General features: G+C 41.2%; 1 protein-coding gene across 3 annotated transcripts; it reads right to left on the reverse strand.

Moving 5' to 3' along the window:
• Window positions 1–1,535: 1,535 nt before the first annotated feature.
• On the reverse strand, window positions 1,536–22,430 carry Ak2 (adenylate kinase 2). Of its 3 annotated transcripts, XM_027937369.2 has the most exons (7): window positions 22,266–22,429; window positions 13,111–13,236; window positions 11,036–11,146; window positions 10,814–10,908; window positions 6,172–6,244; window positions 4,865–5,060; window positions 1,536–2,605 (listed from the first exon to the last, which is right to left on the reverse strand). In XM_027937369.2, the coding sequence occupies exons 1-7, from the start codon at window positions 22,356–22,358 to the stop codon at window positions 2,601–2,603; spliced, it is 699 nt and encodes a 232-aa protein (XP_027793170.1). In that variant the 5' UTR covers window positions 22,359–22,429; the 3' UTR covers window positions 1,536–2,600. The 3 variants fall into 3 exon arrangements, with proteins under 3 accessions (XP_027793170.1, XP_027793168.1, XP_071473735.1); XM_027937367.2 differs by lacking the exon at window positions 1,536–2,605 and having other exon boundaries at window positions 4,696–5,060; window positions 22,266–22,430; XM_071617634.1 differs by lacking the exon at window positions 1,536–2,605 and having other exon boundaries at window positions 4,696–5,060; window positions 22,219–22,293.
• Window positions 22,431–23,311: the final 881 nt, after the last annotated feature.

Raw genomic sequence — 23,311 nt, forward strand, 5'->3', positions numbered from 1 at the left:
TACCTGCTGTGTATCGGCTGTTCTGACCCATATGAGCATCTTGGTGACCAGTTGTTAACACACCTGAGTGTAAGGATCATTCCCATTCCACTGATGAGGGGAGATAAGTTACCCAAGGCCTCATGGTGGAGGAGCTGCTGTTAAAACCGGTCCTCTTTTTATTTATTTTTTTGGTTAGACAAAATACCTTCATTTTATTTATTTATTTTTATGTGGTGCTGAGAATCGAACCCAGGGCTTCGGTGCATGCTAGGCAAGCGCTCTACCGCTGAGCCACAACCCCAGCCCTAACTCTGCCTCTTTGATGTGACTTAAGGAACATCACTTGACTCCTTGCCTTCCTCACCTGTAAAATAGGACAGTTCCAACTGCACAGGGTGTTTTGGGAGAGTGATGTGCAGTCAAGTATGGAGAGTACCTGGCGTGACGTCAGTACTCCAGGAGTGGTGGCAATTCTCATATCATTAAATCTTGATTTGCAACAAGGGCACCAAGGCCCAAAGGAGTAAATGAAGAACAGCTTGCTCAGCCATCTTCATCTTATTCTTTTCAACCAATCTACGCTGCTTTGTAGGCTGTTTTGACAAACATTCCCTTCCAATTGGATACATGATGCCCAAGGAAAGGTTTTCATGGGGTGTTTAAATAGCTTGGGGAATGAAACGATCAGAGCAAATCAGTCATTCTGACACCTGAAAATGACTGCTGAGGTGAGGAAGTGGAGGAGCAGACAAGGGAGGGGCTGCTCAGGAAGCAGGATTTAGTATGCTGGTGAGGACTCTGCTTCTCAGTAACAAGATGCCTGAAGAATGGCGGTGCTTCTAGACCAGCTCCCTCTAGTTCTGGGAACAGCAGTAATTTCTTGGAAACTTCACTGGCGAAGGCAGCCTTCCAAAAGCATGAGAACTTCAGTTTGGACAAACCATTTAAGCTCACTTTTGTTGAGGAGTAAATGGATTTAAAGTAGGACACACAAAGAAGCAACTGAGGGTGTTGAAAGCAGCAGCCTTAAAGGTAGACAAAGAACTGGCTTAGGATTAGAAGCAGCGGCTTTCTAGGCTGTGGACAGCTGTCCATTCAATAATTACACAGCCTGGCAGGAAGCAGGTATTTTTCTGTGTATGTTCTGATCCAACTAACAATTTTTCCAACGTCTGTTATATGTCAGGCACCCAGCCAAAGCTTCTCCTTATAAACTTCATTTAATACCAGTGCCTCAGAAAATGCATTACTGGCCTTTTTCAGATGAGGAAGCAGGAAAAGAGAGGAAACCAACATTGGGATCTGTTCCTGGTTTCCTGAACTTCAAGCACAGTGATATCTCTACTAGATCAAGCTGCCTAGTCTCAGGGATCAAGAAAAGGCCTAAGAGTTGAGAGGGTCTGCAGGTGCATCTTAGGACCACATACTTAGACATTCCTGCTACAAGGCTGCTAGTGACCATGAGAAAGTTTCCAGGCCAGGTACAGAATTCAACATCATTTTTCTAGCCCAGGTTCCCTTAGGGGAGGGGGGAAAAAAGCCACAACAGGGGATACAAATTTTTAACATACTTTATTGACTTAGGGTCAAACAAGGCAGCATTTGGTCAATTAAGAAAGGCACCTCATTGAAGATAATACATCACAGTGCTGTCGAGTGTCCCACTCACAGGATATGAGGATGGAAAGGGTAATCTTTGGATGATATAGCTTAGGACACTTGTTCATTTTATTATTTTTATTTACTTATTTTTCATGGTGCTGGGGACTAAACTCAGGGCCTTGTGCATGCCAGGCAAGCATTATATGACTGAGCTACATCCCCAGCCCTTGCTCATTTATTAAAAAGGGTCCTTTCACACACCACAGATGAAAGAAGGCATAAGATTGTGGCTCGTGCTGGGTGGTTGCTGAGACAGTGAGCTTAGCCATGAGAGTGGTGAATCAGGGGAAGGGAAAGAGACCCACCTCCCCTTTTTTCCCCAACACTAGAAAACTTGATTTGTGGAGCCCCACCTCCAACGATACACCCCTTATCTCTTTTAGGTGTGGAGATGATTTTTTTTTTTTTTAAATTGATGCTGGGGATTGAACCAGGTCCTTGCACATGCTAGGCAAGTGCTCTATTGCTGAGGTACATCCCTAGCCTATAGAGATGATTTTTTTGATCTTATGGTGTGGGGCACCAGCGTTAACAATCAAACATCCTCTCTTCTAAGCTACAGAACACACAGGACCACAGTTTGATTTCCTGCATTCTTGGCCTGGCACCCCATGAGGTTCTGAGATAAAAGCTGAGGTCTAAGAACACTGGCTTTAAAATATATTGTCACCAGATCAGAGTAAATGAAAACCCGATTGCTTAGAAATAATACTGTATCACCCTATTTGTATCCACACCCTCAATCACAGTATTTTTTTTTTAAATTAATTGTTTATATTTTTAAAACTCCCACCTACATGTAAAAAACCCCCACTCACTACAACACTGCTGGTCTTCCAAATAGTCCTTCCCTCTCCATGCTTCCCCTGACACCCTTCCCCTCTGCCCAGCACCAAAGAGCAGGGATCACGCCGCGGGGTGATGAGCAGTGGTGCAGTCTCGCCTGGCCTTCTTTACTAGGCTGAAATAGAAAGGAAACAAGAGAGAACAAAATGGATTTTTAAAAACCAAGTAAATGTCAGAAAAGGTTGGCATGCACGCCCCAGCAACCAAATGCATTAAACACTGGACATTTCTCTGCCATGAAAGCTCTCATGCCTGCTGAGGTTAAGATTTTGTAATTAAATGAAGCGAAAATATAATCATCATCACCTCAGAAAGGTATATTATCTCCTGTGATCATTTAGTTTTCACCTGCAATTTAAATGTCACTTGCACACGTGTGTGCATGTGTGCACATGTAAATGTTGTGAACAAATGTCAAATATTTAAGAAAGGAACACACACATTCAGTTAGCAAACATTCAAGAACCCTGACTCTGAGACCAAGTGCCTGAAACTATCCTTGGTCAAACATGAGTCAATTCCAAGATTCATGAGTTCACCCTCATTCAGAGAAGGATGTCAGACTCTTGGCAGGCATAGCTGATAGTTTTAGTTTCATTCTTCTTTCTTGTCCATTCCCAGAAGCCATGTGCTTCCCAGAAACACCCAAAACCAGACTGGGTTTCCGTTAAGAGGGCAGAGTTAGATTAGAAGCAGGGGAGCAAAGGTAGGGCAGAGGCAGCACTCACTCACTTGGCTAGGTGAAGAGGAAAACAAGGTGGCCACACATCCATGCCCAGTTTCCACGTGGGCAGAGATCAAGCCCTCCAGGAGTCTCACAGACAGTAGGACAGCTCAGGTCAGATAGGGACTGGGCACTTTATAGTCCACTGCAGCAGATTATGCTGAGGCAGGCAGAATTACTTACTGAATGTACCACTGACTTTCTAATGGTTTTTCCAGAGGCTGCAGGTTTTGTGGTCTCTTCACAGGAACCCATTAATTCATCTGTTTGGCACAATCAAACCAGAGACCAAAAGGCACAGCATGGACCCTAGGAAATGCTTAATAGCAGGGAAGCCAATGTTATAAACAAAAACTTTGTGACTGTCATAGGTGATCTTATTTTGGGGTGATTTTTTTTCTTGGGTTCCGTAGCTATTACCATCATGAAATAAAGGGCGAAAGACTGGATGGGAGGGAGAGGTTTGGGTTTAAAAAGGACACATTTGATTTGGGTTTTATATCCTAGAGAGGGACTGGGTTTGAATAAATTCTGACCAAAATGAATAAAAGAACAGATCATCCCCCAAATCACTATTTTGTTAATACTTGGAAACAAAGGCAAACATTAAAAACAAAAGCAAAAAAACCTACCCTGGTCTCTCTTTGGGGAAGTAGATTTGGCTGCTCTCAGTTATCCAGTCTGGATGTTCAGAAGACAATCTGAATTCCAAAGGACCTTTTACCTGGTTTAATTCTTTGAAACAATTCAGTTTTCAAACCCAAGTCCCAAAGGATCCATACCTTATAGCAGCACCATGATACAGATCACAAAAATATTTCAACCTGGCTTGGCTCTTTGTATAGTGATAACTTCTCCCAGTAAATTCTGGAATTTGCAATATAAGTGCCTTTTATTTTCCCAATTTGGGGGGAAATTAATAATCCCTATCCAGATGCTGACTCTTGTAGCTTTTCATTGTAGACTGAAAAGTGGAATTCCCTGCCAACTCTCTACATCAGGAACTGTCTGACTTCATGTGACCTTGGACTTCTTATCAGCTGGGAAAAATACTATGAGGCTTTGGAACTGGGTACCTGGCAGATACCTGGTATGGTTTATTTTGGTTAAAAAATAAAATCAAGAGTATGGCTAAAGAAAGCTTGTCATCCCAGCAGCTCGGGAGACTGAGGCAGGAGGACTGTGAGTTCAAAGCCAGCCTCAGCAAAAGCAAGGTGCTAAGCAACTCATTAAAACCCTGTCTCTAAATAAAATACAAAATAGGGCTGGAAATGTGGCTCAGTGGTCAAGTGCCCCTGAATTCAATCCCCAGTACCTCACCACTGCCAAAAAAACAAAACAAAAAAAAACCTACAAGGGTATGGCTAAAGAAATAAATAGTTGGTAAAGCAACTGAGACCCAAACATAGAAAGTAGGAGTGACCACATACTGATAACACACACAGACACACAGATGAGATGAGAGTTGCCTACACACCAGGTACATCAAGCAAGTGCTTTTTAATCAGTAAATCAAGAGAAATTCTTCTAGCCTGAGGAAGGACGCTTCCCTTTGCCTGCCCTGCCATTCCTACCCACGTCCTTAACAGGGATAGGAAGAAGAAATTCCTTTCTGAACCCAACATTAGATAAACATAACCAAGTCTTTACATGTGGCTTTGGAGAAAGCTGCTAGGATGCTTGCAAATACGACATCAGGGGTCTGGGATGCATTGATGGCAGAGTGGATCCCCCGCTTCCTGTAGTACTCCACAAGTGGGGTGGTCTGGGAGTGGTAGGCTTCCAGGCGTATTTTCAAGGCCTTCTCATTATCATCTGATCGGCGGATCAAGGGTTCCCCAGTGATCTGAGAATAAGAAGGGGAATGAAAGGATGGGACTATTTGCAAGGTTTCTTTATCCATGTCAGATGTGAGATGAGACTATTCTGTCTAGGATGTTGTCTGATCCCATAGTTCATCAGAATCAAAGACAGATAATCTAGACCCTCTCTGGTAAAGAATTTTCCCACTCCCAGTAGCAGACTAGCAGGTCCAGAGAAGTCAGAGAACCCATCAGACACATGAGAAAAGGCCCTCAAGAGAGGACCTTTTTCTCACAGGTCTGTGCTTAGGCTATTCATTTTTCAAGATGAACACTTCTAGGGTGAGAAGCAAGAAAGATAGAGGCCCCCGAGACAAGAAGAATACATTGAAATTAGGGATGCATTAGTAATTATAATCCTAGTTGTTTTAGTACTTAGCATAAGTACCAGAGTATCACCCATCAACATTCTAATAGTGTAAAGTGAAGTGAGAAAGAACTCTGAATGGTAGAATTACCAGTTTTTCAAAATGTGCCTAAATTATGATGGCTTTGGAATTTGTATTTATAGAACTTGGATGACCTGATGAATTTATCTCATGTGACAAAGATAAACCCAGGAAATTGTCACTGTTGCCTGCATGCAACAGATCACATGCACTCCTTATTGCAAACGGTCTAGTGACCATGTATGACCATGTATGAAACTCCAGGGTACAGCAGAGCAGTCACTAGGATATTGTGAAGCAGAACTGATCAGTATACTTCTCTTCAGTATTACTCCTCCACCCCCTAATTCTGGGCTTCTCTGAAACCTTTTTCTGATTAGCGGACCACTTATGGTCATATCATATCAGAACAGGGTTACTTGGGACAGAAGATATTATAAGGCACTGGGAAACAGCTGGCACTAGCAGCTGCTTTGAGGTCAAGCAACACCCAGAGAGACACTATACAGATTTGTCACAAGCCATCTGATTTATTAACAGTGCTATTTTTCATGGTTAAGTTAGTAATATTGATAAAATGGAAGATGGAAAGAACAAAGGGGAGAGAGAGAGAGAGAGAGAAAGAGAGAGACACACACACACACAGAGGGAGCAAAAAATGAAGGGAGAAAGAAGAAAGAACATTTCCTGTCCTGAGTTTACGTACATCATCTTTCATGGGTTGCTTTGGGGGATTGAACTCCTCATGGTAGGACCGGCCACTTCTGGGGTGAATCAGCCTGAAAGACAGCAAATGTACATGAATCGGGTTGCCAGAAAGTAGCCTCTGCACCCCAAAAGTCTCCTGAGTGAGCAAGAAAGACAAAAAAGCTGGATGTAAAGCCTTTAACCCAACAGAAAACCCAGTTAAAGGTAACTATTGATTTGGAAAATAACGACTTATGCAAAGGCAGAGTGGGTGTATTTTCTATTTTGACCAAACACAATGAGTGTTTAAAGAGGCAAGCTGCTAACATAACTACTTAATTCAGGACTTGAAAGAAGGAGTTCTGGTGTTGATCTCACATAGTCATCTATTCTATTCACTAGTTCATTTAATGAACATTAATAGTGCCTCGTCCAATTCAGGCCTTAAGTTGAAGCCTCAGACTAGTTGGAAGCAATGAGTTGAGATTTCTGTTCATAAGCAGTGCTTAGTCAGGGAAAGGACTGTGGAACATATAACTCACGATCCTCCTGCCTCAACAGGAGGAACAGCCACTACACCTGGATTAATGCCATTTTCCAAACCAGTTTGGTTACAAAACCAAACAGCTGCTAACAGGAAAAAAAAAAAAAAAAGAATTCCATGAACAAGAACACCACGAGATAATGCAGCATACCTTTACAATCACATCGATAAAGCACAGCCTAACCATTACAGGGCAATATTCAGGACAAATGATATATTAAAAAAGTCACCAAGTGGTACAGTGGTTTGTTCCTATAATATCAGCTACTTGAGAGGCTAAAGGAGAAAGGTAATTTGAGCCCAGAGGTTTGAGTCCTGTCTATGATCAGACAAAACAAAACAACACTTTCCACATCTTGGCATACACAGAAATAATATTTGTACAACACTCAGGGGGCTTGCTCCTTGGGAGCAATGGGCACCCCAAGCCTACCCAGTTGCTCTGATGGCTGAGGGGATTAATATCTTAGCACATCAGTTGGGAAATTCTACTAATTCTGTTTATATTACTGAAGTCATACATTAACAGAATGTGATACTATACTATTTTAATCTCAGCATATCTGAGGGGGTAGGGAGAGATGATTCATTTATGGCATAAGGTGATAGTAGGTCAATGGGAAGGAGAAAAGGGGACAGGAGAGAACTGTGACTGCAACATGTACGGTGAGATTGGCCTCTCCATTATTTGAGTCCCTAGAAGAGGTCCTTTGATTCATCTATTCAGAAATGGCATCTGTTGGGAGGCCCAGGGAGAGGGAAAGCACAGGCTGCTGGGCTCAGCTGCCATGTCTATCTATGGGAAAGGCTGGGGGCACTAGATGTGGCCCAATGGTATTCTTCACCTGTAAGACACACGGCACATAGAAGCCATGTTGCAACAAATACAACTCTCTCCTTTCCTCATCTCTATACTACCATTTGTGAATTCCCAGATTCCCTCACACACAACATGCTCTTTCCCCATCCAAACATTTTTTTTTTTTTTTTGCATAGTCAGCAAGCGCTCTACCACAAACTTGATTTTAAAGAGAGATTCAAGGCTCGCTTTCCAGAAGGTAAATGAAAGAAAGCAAGCCCAGTCTCTAGGTTCTCAAAATGGGATTAGTTTCAAGTACCAACAAAAACAGCCCCACGAGTCACTGGGCTGGCCTGAATATAGAGGCAAAAATGAGAAGCAACCAAGGCTGGAATCTACAGACACTGTTTATTTTTATTTATTTATTTTTGGTACTGGGGATTGAACCCAGGAGAACTTTATCACTGAGCTATATCTCGGTCCCTTTTTATTTTGAGACAGTATATTGCTAAGTTACTTAGGGCCCAAGTTACTGAGGTTGGCCTTGAACTTGCATCCTCCTGCCTCATCTCCCAAATTGCTGGGATTACGGGTGTGCACCACCCCATTTGGCATCAGCTCTTTTTATTAGCATTAGACATTAGGATAATGACACCACAGAGCCAACTGGTAAGATAATAGGATACTAGAAAACCAATACTGAGTAGGTGAAAAATAAAAACTATCACATTCAAGATACTAAATTATCATAAGTGAGGCTGTAACTAATTCAGAAATCTATTATAATGAGGTCCTTATCGCCTCAGCCTTAAACAGGAGCTACATTGAACGGTCTACTATCTGCCTCCCTTCCTTCCATCAGTGCAGTATTCTAGGAAGCAGAAAGCAAGTTTCTGGTGCTGGTTCTGCCACCCATCTACTCAGTGAATTTTGAAAAACATCTTTACTAGTCTGGCATGCCCTGTGAGGGAATGGGTCCTCTTCTTTGAGTGAGGAAGTCACACTAAACCACTCATTTCCAAACGGAGGGGCCGAGTCTTCCCCTTCTACCCTTTATTGTAATACTGCAGCTAGTTCTTTAGAATCTCTGCTCCCTCCATCCCCACCCACCTAGCTGCAGGCCTCTGTCATTTCATGTGGCTTATGTGCAAGCTCCCAGATGGGGTATTTATCTTGTTGCTCTTCTTCTTCAATTTACCTTGTATGCTAACACTAAGGTAATGTTCTTAGAATGCACTTTTTGCCCCAACATCAAGTGGCTTGAGAACATCCCATGACTCCTGAACTCTTTGTCAAGTCCACCCTGTTCAGTCTGGTAGACCTCCCATCAAACTCCCATCTTCTCTTTCCAAAAGCACTTACTTTGCCCCCCATTTCCAGAGTACTCCTCTAACTACGGAGCAGACAAGTCTGCTACTAGTCCTAGGTAGAATTCTTCTCCAATGCATACTCAATCCTGCTTCTACTCCCTTCTTAGAAGTCTGACTCACTGAATTCTCTTCATCCAGAAAGACTGAATTGATATCATACCTCTCCTAGGCAGCTTCTCTCCCTGTCTCCAGACTCTGTTCTTGAACCTCCTACTGTACTAAATTACTGAACAGCCCAGATTTCAAATATATGACTCTTTGAGGTCAGAGATGGGCATCACTACACTGTTCCTCCTGTAGAGCCTCTTCTGGTCCTCCACCAGCAGGGTTAATAACTATGCTATGTAGAAAGCAGGTACTCAGGAAGCTGAACCCATTGAGTCTGCTTTGCACCTCAGGGACTCCAGGCCTAGTGATGTTTCTAACTGTCAATCCTATTGCTTGTTGGCCTGCATGAACTTTGTCTACTCTGTACCCAACAGGGATCCAAAGAAATAAAAAAGTCCCTGCAATTAAGGAGGCTATGGAATAGCTGAAAACATGAAACTTGGACATTTGAAAAGAAAATTAATATAAGGTAGATCTGACTAATTCCTACAGCCTTCTAGGAAAACATTTCTCCTATCACTTTGCCATCTATTTATATGTCTGTCTTTCTCTTTGAAGGTATGGACTATAGATACATAAAATATGTTCAACCTCAGAAAATCAAAATAGTCTAAAACAAGAACCCATTTTCTTCCTAATTAAAAATTTACATGTCATATAATGATCACACTTAACAATTTAACAGTGGCTAATCAAAAGGAATACAAACGTACAGCAATAAGGGAATACTTAAGTAAGGAATGTTCTACCTACTACATGAAATTTCAAGTGACAATTAAAAATAATGATCATAGGGGCTGGGATTGTGGCTCAGCGGTAGAGCACTCGCCTAGCACGGGCAGGACCCGGGCTCGATCCTCAGCACCACATAAAAATAAAGGCATTGTGTTGTATCCATCTATACCTAAAAAATAAATGTTTTTTAAAAAAATAATGATCATAGATATCTGCATAGATCAAAGTGCAATGACCACTTTCCTGAGACTTCATTAAACTGACAAAGATAAAAAAAGGTATAGCCCATATTCAAGAGAACAATGGAGGGTCCTTTTTTTTTTTTTTTTTTGGTAGCAGGGATTGAACTCAGGGACACTTGAATACTGAGCCACATCTCCAGCCCTATTTTATATTTTATTTAGAGATAACGTCTCACTGGGTTGCTTAGTGCCTCATTGAGCTATTTAGGGCCTTGCTAAGCTGCTGAGGCTGGCTTTAAACTTGCAATCCTCCTGCCTCAGCCTACTGAGCCACTGGGATTACAGATGTGTGCCACAGCGCCCAGCTGGAGGGTCCATTCATGACTGAGAACTTCTAACATATTTCTGCACTATGAGCAAATATTTCCTCTATTTTCTAAATTTTGTGTAGATGGTCATATTATTTTTTATAATTAATAAAAAGCCCACAGCAAACAATGAAACTCCACTGAAATCAGATTTAGAAAGAACTAAAATAGAGATACACCTGTAAGGAATTTCTTAAGCACCTACTATAAGCAAAGCTCTGAACTATGTACTTTGTTATCTAACATGCATCTGAATAGGATCTGAAGCAAGTACTATCAACCCTATACCACAGAAAAGGTAACAGCCTTAGAGAGAGGTTAAAAAAAGTGCCTAGGGTAAAAGATAAAAAGATAGGACTGAGATGCTGACTTTAAATCCCTTGCTCTTTTTCTATATTGTCAACTCATGTCACCACTTCAGTGGATGTGACCAAGTAAGATCAATCCTTGTTGAAATGGCACTAAGCTTCATGGGTGGGATTAGGTAAGAGCAATTCTCATAGTGTGACAGATTTGAGGAAACATGAAAAGAAGGGACCTTTAAGGGACAAATACCTTCCAGTGATTCTCCGGATTAGCAGGGAGTCTGGAATGCGGAATTCAATCACAGAATCAAGCTTCTCTTTCCTCTTCTCCATGAGGTCATCAAGCTGTAAAAGAATGTGACCCACCTAAGTTATCAGAGCTTGGTCAGACCCATCTCCTTCAACGGGATTAAGAGATAAAGGGCCAGAGTTTGCTCTGAGGAAATGGTAACAGAAATAATAAACAACTCACCATTTCTGCCTGTCTCACAGTCCGAGGGAAGCCGTCCAGAAGAAAGCCATTTTTGCATGACGGGGTCTCCAAATTCTTCTCAATAAGCTCCACTACCATTTCATCACTCACCTGGAAGTAAAGAACAAAACAGCCTTGGGTTTAAATTTGTTAACTAGGTGACATTAGTCTAACTCTAGGGTCAAAAGTTTTTATTTGTTTCACTTAATTACTAAATGGCAAGTCCTCTTGACCCCAAAGAAGCAAAAATGAGAGCAAGTGGCTCCATTTGCAAGACCTGGTTTTGTCATTGTTCCTGTACTTGCCATACATATTCTTTTCCCTTGAAATTCTCTTGTGTTCCAAAAATCTGGGTGAGGGAAGGGGATTTTACAGTCTGTCAGATCACCAGAACTCCATGTGGTAGGTCCTGAAGGCCTCTCTTGCTACTAGAGTCAAGAGTCCTAACCATCAGATAACAGCTTATCAACAACCAGCTGACTTCAAGGCACAAGTGAGGGTCCATGGCTAAGATATCATCCAAGAAAACCAGGATAGAAAAGGGACTGATTAGAATGCAGGCAGACACCAACTATTCCTGATTCACAATTTTGATTGGGCTAAAAGTATAATGACTGAGATATATGCTTGGTCACACATCTGGGCAATCCTGAATTTATAAGACAACAGAGAATTGAATTTCACTGAATTGGTAAGACTGGATTAGAAATATGGAACTGAAGGACCTGTACATTTCTGAACCTCTCTGAAACCCCAATAAGGACCCCTCTCAACTTTCAAAATCTGGTTCTTCTGCTAAGCCTTTATAGAAACAAAAGTTCCTACTGTGTGTTGCAGTGAAGGTTGCCCATTATGGTAGCTAATGGTCTTTTGTCAGGACTCGCTAGGAACTTGGAGACAAAGTATCAGCTCTATGACTAAGAGAAGGTTGGAGAGAAGCAATCCTACGGTCACATCCCAATTTTCTCAGTACAGAATTTTCTGCCAAGACCTAATGTTCAAAATAAAATATCTAGCTGCTGACTTGACTGAAAGCCTCATTAACATAAATGAAAAGCTAGAAAAGAAATGGTTAGGTGGGCAGACATACTATGGGGTAACTCCAAGCCTAAAAGGAAGTTGGAGGTGAAAGCAAAACTCAGTACCTTCCCCAGCCAACATAATCAGACACAAAAATACCAGAGAACCAAGCACAAAATGACTTCTGAAGGTGATTTCTAGAGGTCAAGTTCTAGAATAACTCAGTTATAATTAAGCTCTGGCATTAATTAGAGATTTAGTATCTAATACATTGTATTTGTCCAATCAGGCCAACTGGTCTAAACTCAAGAGAAAATTCCATTATATTCCCCAAGTAGAATTATTTTTGTTCCAATTGCTAACTCCCTTGTTAGAGACAGAGAACACGCCATGCAAGAGGTTAAAAAATATATCTGTGACTTTCTGAGTCTTCTTTTGAATACCCCTGAGTTCTGGCTTAGGGATGGCAGTTTCAGTCTTGGCCCTAAAATTTTAATATATTACAATAAAGCATTAGGCATAAAGGAACCTCAAGAATACTGTGAATAAGGGATGTAGCTCATTTGGCAAAGCATTTGCCTACTGTGGGCAAAGCCCTGGGTTCAATCCTCAGCATCACCAAAAAAATAAAAATAAAAAAACAAAGAACATTGTAAATAAATTCAGAGTCACAAATTCAGAACATACCAAGTAATTTGCTATTCTAAAAATTTATATAATATAATATAATATAGTACAGGGCTGCCCTAAAGAACTTTCAGTGATGATGGAAATGTTCTATATCTTTGTTGCCTGGTGAATACCCAAAACATAGCTAGCACAGTTGAATTTCATTTATTTATTTATTGACTGACTGATTGATTGTGGTGCTGGAGTTTGAACCCAGGCCTTTGGGCATGCAAGGCAAGTATTCTACCAACTGAGCTACATCCCCAGGCCACACACAACTGAATTTTAAATTCATATAAAGAGCCACATGTGTTTGGTGGCTATTATATTTGGATAGTGTGGATCTAGACTCAGGAATATCAACTCACTAATGCGACCAAACCTACCAGTTTCCCAGCATCCATAGTTGCTTTCAACTTTTTTCCCAGTTCTGAGCCAGAAGCTACCATGGCCCTCAGCATATCTCCAGTGGCCAAATGGCAGACACAGAAGTTTTCTGCCAATTTGGGGGCCTGTGGAAGAAAGACAAAAAACAAGATACAGTTAACCCTGCAGGCCTGGTATCAGACTGCCTGGGCATAAACCTGATCCTACCACTTACTGGCTGTGTAAATTCAGTCAAGTTCCTGCTTTCTTACTTATAAAGAGATAAAAGCACCATATATCATATTCTAATGTAAATTATAGGATTATGATAACAATTATACATGACAAACATGTAAACTACTATTATCACTACTTTCACTATTACAAATGGGAAGAACAAAATTATTAATACTTCACATACCTGCTGTGAAGCTTAAATAAGATCATGCATATAAAGCATGTGGCATAGTACTGGGCACATAATGTGCTGAGTATCTGCCCAAGAATGAACGTGTTATTGTCATGTACTGTAACAACTGGGCCTGGAAGCTAAGGGCAGGGTGAAGAACACGTTTGCTTCCCAGCAGGGGTTCCTCCCCTCCTGTCATGAGGTAGCTGCATCACCTTGGTCAAATCACTTAACTTCTCATAGACTTGGCTTCCTTATCTGTTTAACATGAAGGCAAAAAAGAAAAGAAAGAAAAAAGCTCCATGTCAGAAAGTATCTGTGAGGCTTATATTATAGAAGCAGAGCATATGGCAAACAGCACCCACATGGTAGCTCTGGATGCAGTATAGCCTTGTGGTTAAAAGCATGGGCTTGAAAGTCAATCTGCCTGGGTTTTAGACTCCAGGTCCACCAATCACTACATTCATGTGACTTGAGAAGTTATTTCACCTTTCTAGGTTTCAAATTTCCTCTAAGTAAAATGGATGGTAATATTACTTATCACTGAGTTGATGAGAAGATTCTGTAGAATTCTGTATATGCAGGCCTGGCACATAGTAAGTCCTCAGTGAGCATAACCCCTGCCTTAGATCTATATTCACTCTTAGACTCTGTCTTCAAAGATTTAATAGTTTGGTGGACTATAAATTGGAACAGAATTAGAACATGAAAAGATCTCAGACAGGGGGCATTTTTCCACTAAGCTCTTTGTAGTGGCAAAAAAGAATTCAGAATTCACACAGAACTGAATTGGATCAAAGAACTTAATACTTAGCTTTCTGGTTCAGTTGTTTTAGGAAGTTAAATAGTTTGGAAACTTGTTCAAAACCAGTTTGTTCTCTGAGTTTTCTTAGGTGCATACAACCAAAGTAAATGGGGCTCAATGCAGGAAATTCTGGTTTTTGATTCATGGACTGATTCAATTGGAGCAAAGAAATTACTTTATAAAGAAATGGAACCCATATGAGAAAGCATTAAAAACTTTGAACTTTGGGAAAATAGTGAAAGTGAGAACTGGCTGGCAGTGGAAAACCAAGTTGGCACTATGGTCATACATTCAATCTCTCCTTGGTTGTTGAAATTAACTTGGGTGAATCATTTGGAGGTCAGGATTGCTCATGGGAAAAAGGTAACCAAAACACTACAGAGAAAAGCTGTTAGCACAGAACCTAATTGTTCTATCATCCTTCCCAAACTGCGAGGCTCTTCTACACTGTTCTAGGTAATTGGATTCTACAGCTGCATGAAGAACACACACTAATAGGAAGATGAGGCATGGTGAAAGACTACTTCTTGTTGGCTGCATGGGAGTTCATGCAAAGAACGTGGATGGGCTTGAAGCCTAATGAAGTAACTATTGTAGTCCCATCATACTTCAAATTTATGCTTTAGAGTAGTTTTTCAGACTACAAACTGCCTGGAGGGGTACTATTTACATGCAGATTATGATTCCAAAAGTCCAGCGCTGAGCAAGTGCTTAATTTTAAACCAGCTTCTAGGCCTGGATGGGCAGCTGGCCACTGGGCCACACTGTGAAGAGGAGGAGCCTAGAGTTCACACAATCACACTCTGCAGTTGGCCAGACTATTTCTGAACCCAAGTACCATACTCATTACCTCTTTGAGGATCTTGTGGGTGGTGGAGAACTTTTTTGCGAGGAGTGGATGGGAATGGCTAAAACTACTAGAGGCAGCGTGCTGGGGCGTAGTAGTTCTCAAACATCAGTATAGAAGGATCCTGACTTCTCCCAGTTCAACTTAGGATATTTTGGTTTTATCATAGTTTTCTTTTTGATACTGGAGATTGAGCCTGGGGCACTTTTCCACTAAGCTACATCCCAGTCCTTTTTATTTTGAGCTAAGTTTCCTCAGCTGGCCTTGAACTTGTAATCTTCCTGCCTCAGTCTACCAAGAGACTGGGATTACAGTAGTATGCTACAATGCCTGGCTTTTACATGGTTTTAAAGAGATATACATTCAGTTGAAGCTTTGAACTTTCATAGGCTAGCAAAACGTGGAATGACACTCTTCTGTGATGCTGGGCAAAGGCAATAGCCACTGGTTTCAGACTCTAGTTCCCAGTTGGTCATAAGATCATGAGTGGAAACAGCTGATAATGTACAATATACTGTGTTGCTAAGCTATGTTTGGTAGATTATATGTACTAAATGCATTTTTAACATACAATGGATCTTATCTGGAAGTAACCCTATCCTAAGTAGAGCACTATATCATTGCAATCACGTGAGGCACTTGCTTAAAGTATAAATGCTAGATCCACCCTTACAGTTACGATTGAGGGGTTCTCATGTAGAGCCTTGGGATTCTGATGCACACACAGTTTGTGACACTCTGGGGTAGTGGCAAGAGACTGAGTTTTGTATTGGTACAAATCTGGATTGGAAACCAGGTTCTATAATTCACTCAAAACTACCATGGGGATTTAATGAGAGTATGTGTGCAAAATCATTCAGCATAGCTGGGCAAGGTGGTGCACATCTGTAATCCCAGTGACTTGGGAGACTCAGGCAGGAAGACAGCAGGTTCAAGGGCAGCCTCAGCAACTTAGCAAGGCCCTAAGCAACTTAGTGGAATCGTGTCTCACAATAAAAAAGTAAAAAGGACTGGGGAGGTAGCTTGGTGCTAAAACACCCCTGGGTTCAATCTCCAGTACAAAACAAAAGAATCATATCCTGCAATACTGCTGGATATACCACCCTCTCCCTACCACACAAACACACACATTTAGAAGCTTCCTATATCTCAGTGCTAAGACATTAGTACTGAGACAAATATCTTAGTCTGACACTCAATGCCCTCCACAATCAATCCTACATTTGGCAAGCTCTTCAAACTTCCTTCTGAAAGTACTCTACATGTATGTCCTGCCTGGCACCACTCAGGCAAGTCGCTGTTATGTATGGTTCCCACACATAAAATAGGCTCTTCTCTACAAAGGAATGCCCTCTTCCTTTCCTCTACTGGTCTCAGTCATATCCTTCTCTATAGTAAAATTTTGCATCCATTTCTCCCAACAAAAAACCTTACCAATGACTTCTTCCTCTGAAGAAAATGCCAAGCAATTTTCCAAGCATTAATTTACAATATTTAGTATGCATAATACATACCCAAGAGGTATGAGCTATTTCTATCTGCTCTCTACAGAAGAAATTCAGAGGCTAGTTGTCTAGGATCACAAAACTAGTAAAAGCAGAGCTGGCAGCTGGCCCCATGACTGTAAAGGCCTAGCTCTTATCCACGACATTAAATGGCCTTAAAACAACCGAGTGTTAGTGTAGCACAGCTGTCCATATGAGAGGGGCGTGTGTGTGTGCAACCATAAGATTTCACAGTGCTGGCAATGTTCTGTCTTGATAATGGGTATAAGTTATACAAAACTGTGTTAACACTGTAAAATTCATCATTTTAAAAAGTATTTGCATCTTTCCCTATGTATATTATACTTTCATGTAAAAGTTTTTTTTTTTTTTAATTTTTTATTGTTGGTTGTTTTTTTTTTTTTAAATTATAGAAACTGTGTTTAGATTTCAGCTCTGCCTCTTAACTTACTGGGGCTATCATCACCAACCTCACTGGTTGGGTAGGATGATATACAGGAGGCCTGTGACAAATTACAGTTCTTGTTCTATTCCTGAACTAACTTGGCATTTGTCAGTGTTACTTATCTGATGCTTCCCACAGGGCAACTTCTACTAGAACGTATTTTTAAAATTCTATTTACTTATTTTTTTTCTTTTATTTGGACATTATAGTTGTGTTCATTTTGACATAATACATGCATGGAATTTAATTTACTCCATTTCAGTCCCTGATGACCTTCCCTCCTCTCCCCTCCCCACTATTCTCCTTCTACTCTTATTGTTCTACCTTCCACTCATTTATACATTTTATTTAAAATTTTTTTTTTGTAGTTGTAGATGGACAGAATGCCTATATTTGTTTATTTTTATGTGGTGCTGAGGATTGAACCCAGTGCCTCACTCATGCTAGACAGGCGGTCTGCCGTTGAGCTACAGCCCCAGCCCTCATTTATATATTTTAAATTGGTGCTTTATAGATAACTAGTGTGTGTACTTCTTGTATGCATATCCAAAATGATAACTGATGAAGAATCAGGCAGACATGAGTTCAAATCCTGCCTTTGCTACTTACTGTGTTTGTATCCTGCAGCAAGATATAGCCTTAGGGCCTCAATTTCTGTAAAAAGGTATGAATAACAACAGAACATATCTTCTAGGGTTATAAAAATTAAATCAGATGAAGCATGCAAAATCTTTAGCTTGGGGTCTGTCACATAACTGAGTAAAGGGTTACAACTATGCTGTAATTATTACATTCTACTGAGTCACACAGCATAGGAGAAAACTTGGGGAAGCAGACAGCAGCAGACAGAGCTCTGGAATCATTCAGGCATAATCTCTACCAATTACTTGCTCCAGAGCCAAGAGAACAAGTCATTGGACTCTATTTCTCCAACTGTAACAGAGGGGATGTGAGTGTGGGTCTTAGAGTTGCTGTGAATTTAAATTCACTAGAGTAATTGAATAAACCTGAACTGGGAGATGGCAAGTGATTGCCTAAGTGTACTTGGCCTCAAATAACTGGCAAAAGCTGGACACATTGGAAAAACAAGGAAGGACTGGCAGAGGAAAAGAAAAGAAACACACTTGTTTTTGGCCACACTGGAGGAACATCCAACTCTAGAAGGGAGACAGAAATAAAGTTATTTAAATAAAATAACAAACCTAAGTATTCTAGATGTTTTAAAACCTTTCACTGACACAAAAACAGTTTTTAAATGGTTAACCATTTTAAATTGAGGAATTAAAAAAAAGATTTAAGTCATGCCAACATAAAATACCTAAAATAATAGATATAGCAGGAAGTAGTAATAGGAAGAAAACTTCTGAGAAGGCACTGGGCACTAATTCCAGGTTAGGATAAATTTTACACTAAAGGTGGCAAATATTTATCAATGGGGGCCAGTCAGGCAATGTAAATGAGTGAAATGATTCTAATGTAAGCAATAGGCAGCAAAGGGGGACTGTGCAGGGGACAGGAGAGTACACTGACCATCAAAAGTAACAATATTACTCAGTTGCAACAGACTACTGCTGTGCTGGAATGGAGGCCCATGGCTGCCAGGCATTCTAATATTTTTTTTAATTTTTAAAAATGTTTTTAGTTGTTGATGGACCTTTATTTTATTCATATGGGTTGCTGAGAATCGAACCCAGTGCCTCACATGTGCCAGGCAAGCACTCTACCATTGAGCTACAGCTGCAGCGCCCCCCTTTTAAAAATAACTTTGTTTATTTATTATTATTATTATTTAAATATCTTTATTTTTTTAAATTTTTATGTGGTGCTGAGACTCGAACCCAGTGCCTCACGCATGCCAGGCGAGCGCACTACCACTTGAGCCACATCCCCAGCCCTTATTATTTTTAATGTAGTGTTGAGGCTCAAATCTAGTACTTCAAACATGTGAGGCAAGCACTGTACCACTGAGCCACAACCCCAGCTCTCTAATTTTTTAAGATAAACTGGAGCTCTGAGTTTAAAGAGAAATTGAATTTAAAGAGAAATTTCCCAACTGAAATATTCCATAGTACGTATTATTTTGAAAGCTGACAATTAAAGAGAACAAAGTAAGCATTATCTTACTTTTTCAATATGAACCATATTAATGGGTACAAATAAAGTAGGCAGAGATAGTTCAGCTAAGAAATGAAAAAGGAGTGATATAATTAGAACATCATCACTTTGCTACCCATAAGGAATTAATGGACCTAGGCACTGAACAGCTATGGATGTGAATACCCCAGAGTCACAAAAGCATCAAGTAGGTGCCTGCTAATGGAGAGCAGAGCATCACCTGTAGTAGCTGGGCCAATAAATTGATCCTAAATCTGATTAAGTATATGGGTTAAACTAAACATTTATAAGAAATAGGACAGAAGAAAATGTTAAATACACCATAGGAACACAATCAAAAATTTCAAAAATGAGCAATAATACTCCCAGGACAAACTAGTTTTCCGTTCAAAAATGTAGGATTTAAAAAAAAATAAAGAGCAAAAAATTAAAAGAGACTATCATATTTGTGAGACAGATGGAAATTTGAACATTAACTACTATTAAAATTGTTAATTTTTAGGGGATATTGTATTCATATTTTTTCAAAAAAGAATTAATCTTTTAGAGATGTACGTTGAAATATTTACAAATGATAAATTATGATACCTGGGAGATGCTTTGTGAAGGGAGAGTGGATGGGGAAGCAATGACCACCAGCTAATGGTTATGGGGATCCATTACACCATCCTGTCTTGTTTGACGTATTCAAAACTCAACATAATAAAAAAGTATGGGTGTGGAGTATGTCTGCAGGTGAAATGTTGTTACAGACTGCCACTTGCTACCTTCCTTTGGTTTATAACCTTTTTAAATTTCCCAGTACTGGGCGTTGAACCCAGGGTGCTTTACCATTGAGCTATATCCCCAGCCCTTTTTATTTTTTAACAGGGTCTCATTTAGTTGCCCAGGCTGGCCCTGAACTTGCAAATCTCCTAGCTCAGCCTCCTGAGTAAACTGGGATTACAGGTGTGTGTCACCACACCCTGCTTAACTCTTTTTGAATTCCATGAAACTACAACCACCAGTAATCCTATGGTTCCCACAATGCAAAAGAAGCTGTACAGAGATTGTGACTTGTGTAAATCTTACTCCTTCCTCAAGTCCCAGCTCTAATATTCTCCACAAAGCCTTCTCTTCTACCATTCATCAACTACCATGGTCAACTTCTGCCATTCATCACCTACATTAATCAACTGTATTGTTTTCCTCAAATGTCCTGAATTAGTCATCTTTTACACTGAAATACATTAGAGTCAGGGGGAGAGGAGATATGTTACTGAGATAAGGGAGTCAATATTCATGCAACACCTACAGTGTGCTAGGCTGTCCACATTATAAATATATGAAGCATAATTGTTCAGCATCCTGGTGAATTTTTCATTTTTCAGGTGAGAAAACTAAGACTCTGAAGTTACACAGCTTGCTAGACTATAAAGCTCTTGTCTCAGCACTAGGATGGTTGTGCACTTCACAACTATTGAACCTACCGATTTCAATGTAAGTTAAGGAAAAGAGCCAAAGATGCATTTAAGCTACTGTTTATACTGAGTCACTCACAGCAAAAATCTGCAAAGTCTAAGATTAAACATCTCTAGGCTACAGGTTACCTAATAATTGAGGTGGTAACAGGAAGGAGATGTCAACATCGTTGAGTACAAGGGGATTAGGTACTGGGTGGGGCCCCAAGAAGAATTAGCTCAGTTTATGGTGAGAAAAGGGAAAGTGGTCTTGGTCCGTCCTGACCCAGGTGGAAAGCAAAGTCACAGGAATGTATTGAGCCTTCTAGACCTCCCTTTTCCTCATCACCCATTAATCTGTGTCGTTCATCCATTTTCAGTAATCCTAATAAATGTCAAGTAATGTGCCGAGTGCCACAGGGGTCCCAAGAATGAGTGACATAGTCTGTTTGCCAAGTTTTTGTTTTGTTTTTTGGTAAAGTGTCCCTGGTTGTTTTCAAACTAATGGCCAAAATGATCCTCTTGCCTGAGCTTCCCAAGTAGCTGGGACTATAGGCATGGCCACCAGGCCAGGCTTGCCAAAACTTTTAAACTTGGTCTGTGCTATGAAGAATGGGCATAAAACAGTCCCCCTTCACCTAGAAGCCCAGACTTTCAGAAATTCCCTCTTTAGTGCCTAATGATGGGCTGAAATCCAAGGCCCAGGGTCTGTGCTGTGGGACAATGCTAAACCCTGGGCAGGAAGGGGACATCAATAATCAACTTACGGGCTTCCAAAACTTAAATGAGATCATAAATCCCAACTCTGATCAATCGCCCCTTTATTTCCCAGATCTAGAGGGGGCTCAGATGCCAAGTGAGGCCCTGTAGTCTGCTAGGCCAAAAAGCCAACTTCAGACTCCAATCCTTTGGAGGCCCAAGTTTCCATAAAACAAATTTCACTAACTTGGGAAAGTCATTTGACTTTTCTGGGCCTGTTTTCCTATCTGTTGATTCATGAAGCTAAATTTTTAAGTTCTCTCTCATCTAAAATCATTTAAGTTATCCTGAGCTGCTCAGCCTTCAGCTGTTCGGTGTTCACCCCCTCCTCCAACTCGTGGCTCACACCTATCATATCTCTTAGCTGCACTCCTAATCACACACCAGCTCCCATTCTGCCTCACGTGTTGGAGATGCTCCTCTACCAGCAGTCGTTAATCATTATCAAAAAAGTTCTCCTACCCGTAGTGCCTGGAACGTGACCCTAACTGGACAATTCACTTCCAACTCGCAAGGAATCTTGTCTCCGTTGAGTCTATAATTCAGAGTCCCTGGCTCACCCCAACCCTCAAAGCTAACCCACAAGGCATCCAACTACCCCGAGATCCTTTCCCCCCACACGACACGCCAATTCTGGATCCTTCAAGCACGCTAACCCTAATCCAAACTCTTCGATCTCCTATGTGGACCCTCCCCCTAAACACGCCACCAAAACCGGAGATCCTGGCCAGGGTCCCCCCAGGCCTCAGCCCACCGCCGGCCGCTGGGCGAGAAAAGGGCTTCCGGGTCTCCGGCCGCCCTGACCTTGGAGTTTGGCGGGCTCCGTTGCCCAGCCAGGTCCGGACGCTCACCTGCGTACCCTTGCCAGCCCCAGGTGGCCCCAGCAGCACAGCCCGGATGCCTTTAGGACACTCGGGTTCGGCTGCCGGCGCGTTGGGAGCCATGTCCGCCAAAGCCTCTCGCAGCCACCCGCCCGCACACCTCACAGGTCCAGAACTACCAGGCCAGTGAGCCACGCACGCCACGCACGCCCCGCTCGCGCTCACACTGGCCGGTCGCCACGTCCGTCATACCTCTCTAGCCCGCCCCTGAGGACGACTGACCCTTCAGTTTACCAATCGTGTGGCGACACTAATAACTGCTGCTTCTTATTGGGCATAATCGCTGGGGGAGTTGGGAAGAGGCGGGCCATCTTGTACTAAGTTGGGCGGGGCGCTCGTGGCGCTCGAGGCTGGTGTACGGAGTGGGCGGGAAAACGTGAAAGAAGACCAGAGCCGAGGCTAGGGGTTCTAGTTCGGTATTTGACAGTTAATGACATCCGCAACTCCATTTTAGTCCTATGAACTTGCCAGTGGGTGTATAAATGGGTAAAATCATTCTTAGAAAGTAAATCGACAGTATGCATCACGCACTCTTTGGTCCGGCAATTCCACTTCCAGGAATTAAAAGGATAGTATCAAGGATATGGGTAAAGATTTGTGTAACAGATGCTGCCTCACTTAACAATAGCCCTAATAAATAAATAAATAAATAAATAAGGCAGAAATTCAAATGTCCAACAATTCGAGATTAGTTAAATAAATTGCAACAAATTTGTGTACTGGAATCTCTCCCATCGTATTTAATTACATGGGGAAAATAAACGTTCACCCAAATGATACAAAATTGCGATTACAGTAATCCCAATTTTATTTAACAGTTGCAAGGGGGGACCTCCAGTGTCATTTAGAGGAGCGTCTCCCTTTCTTTGCGCATTATTGTATTTCCCAAAAATTCTATAATGAATTTTATTTAAACAGGTATTAATTTTATAAGAAAAAAACTTTTAAGTCAGGAAAAAGATAAGTTTCCTTTTTTTGTTGTTTGTTTTTTCAAGAGAGACAACCCTCTCTTGGAC

The sequence above is a fragment of the Marmota flaviventris genome, chromosome 10, assembly GCF_047511675.1.
Source record: "Marmota flaviventris isolate mMarFla1 chromosome 10, mMarFla1.hap1, whole genome shotgun sequence".
NCBI classification, from domain to species: domain Eukaryota; kingdom Metazoa; phylum Chordata; class Mammalia; order Rodentia; family Sciuridae; genus Marmota; species Marmota flaviventris.

Excerpts from the sequence above, each read along its gene's own strand:
- Ak2 (XM_027937367.2), bottom strand. The coding sequence starts at position 22,358 with ATGGCTCCCAACGCGCCGGCAGCCGAACCCGAGTGTCCTAAAGGCATC. Across the intron at positions 11,147-13,110 it reads CTATGGATGCTGGGAAACTG|GTGAGTGATGAAATGGTAGT; the intron begins GTAGGTTTGGTC and ends CTTTACTTCCAG. Across the intron at positions 10,909-11,035 it reads CTGTGAGACAGGCAGAAATG|CTTGATGACCTCATGGAGAA; the intron begins GTGAGTTGTTTA and ends ATTCTTTTACAG.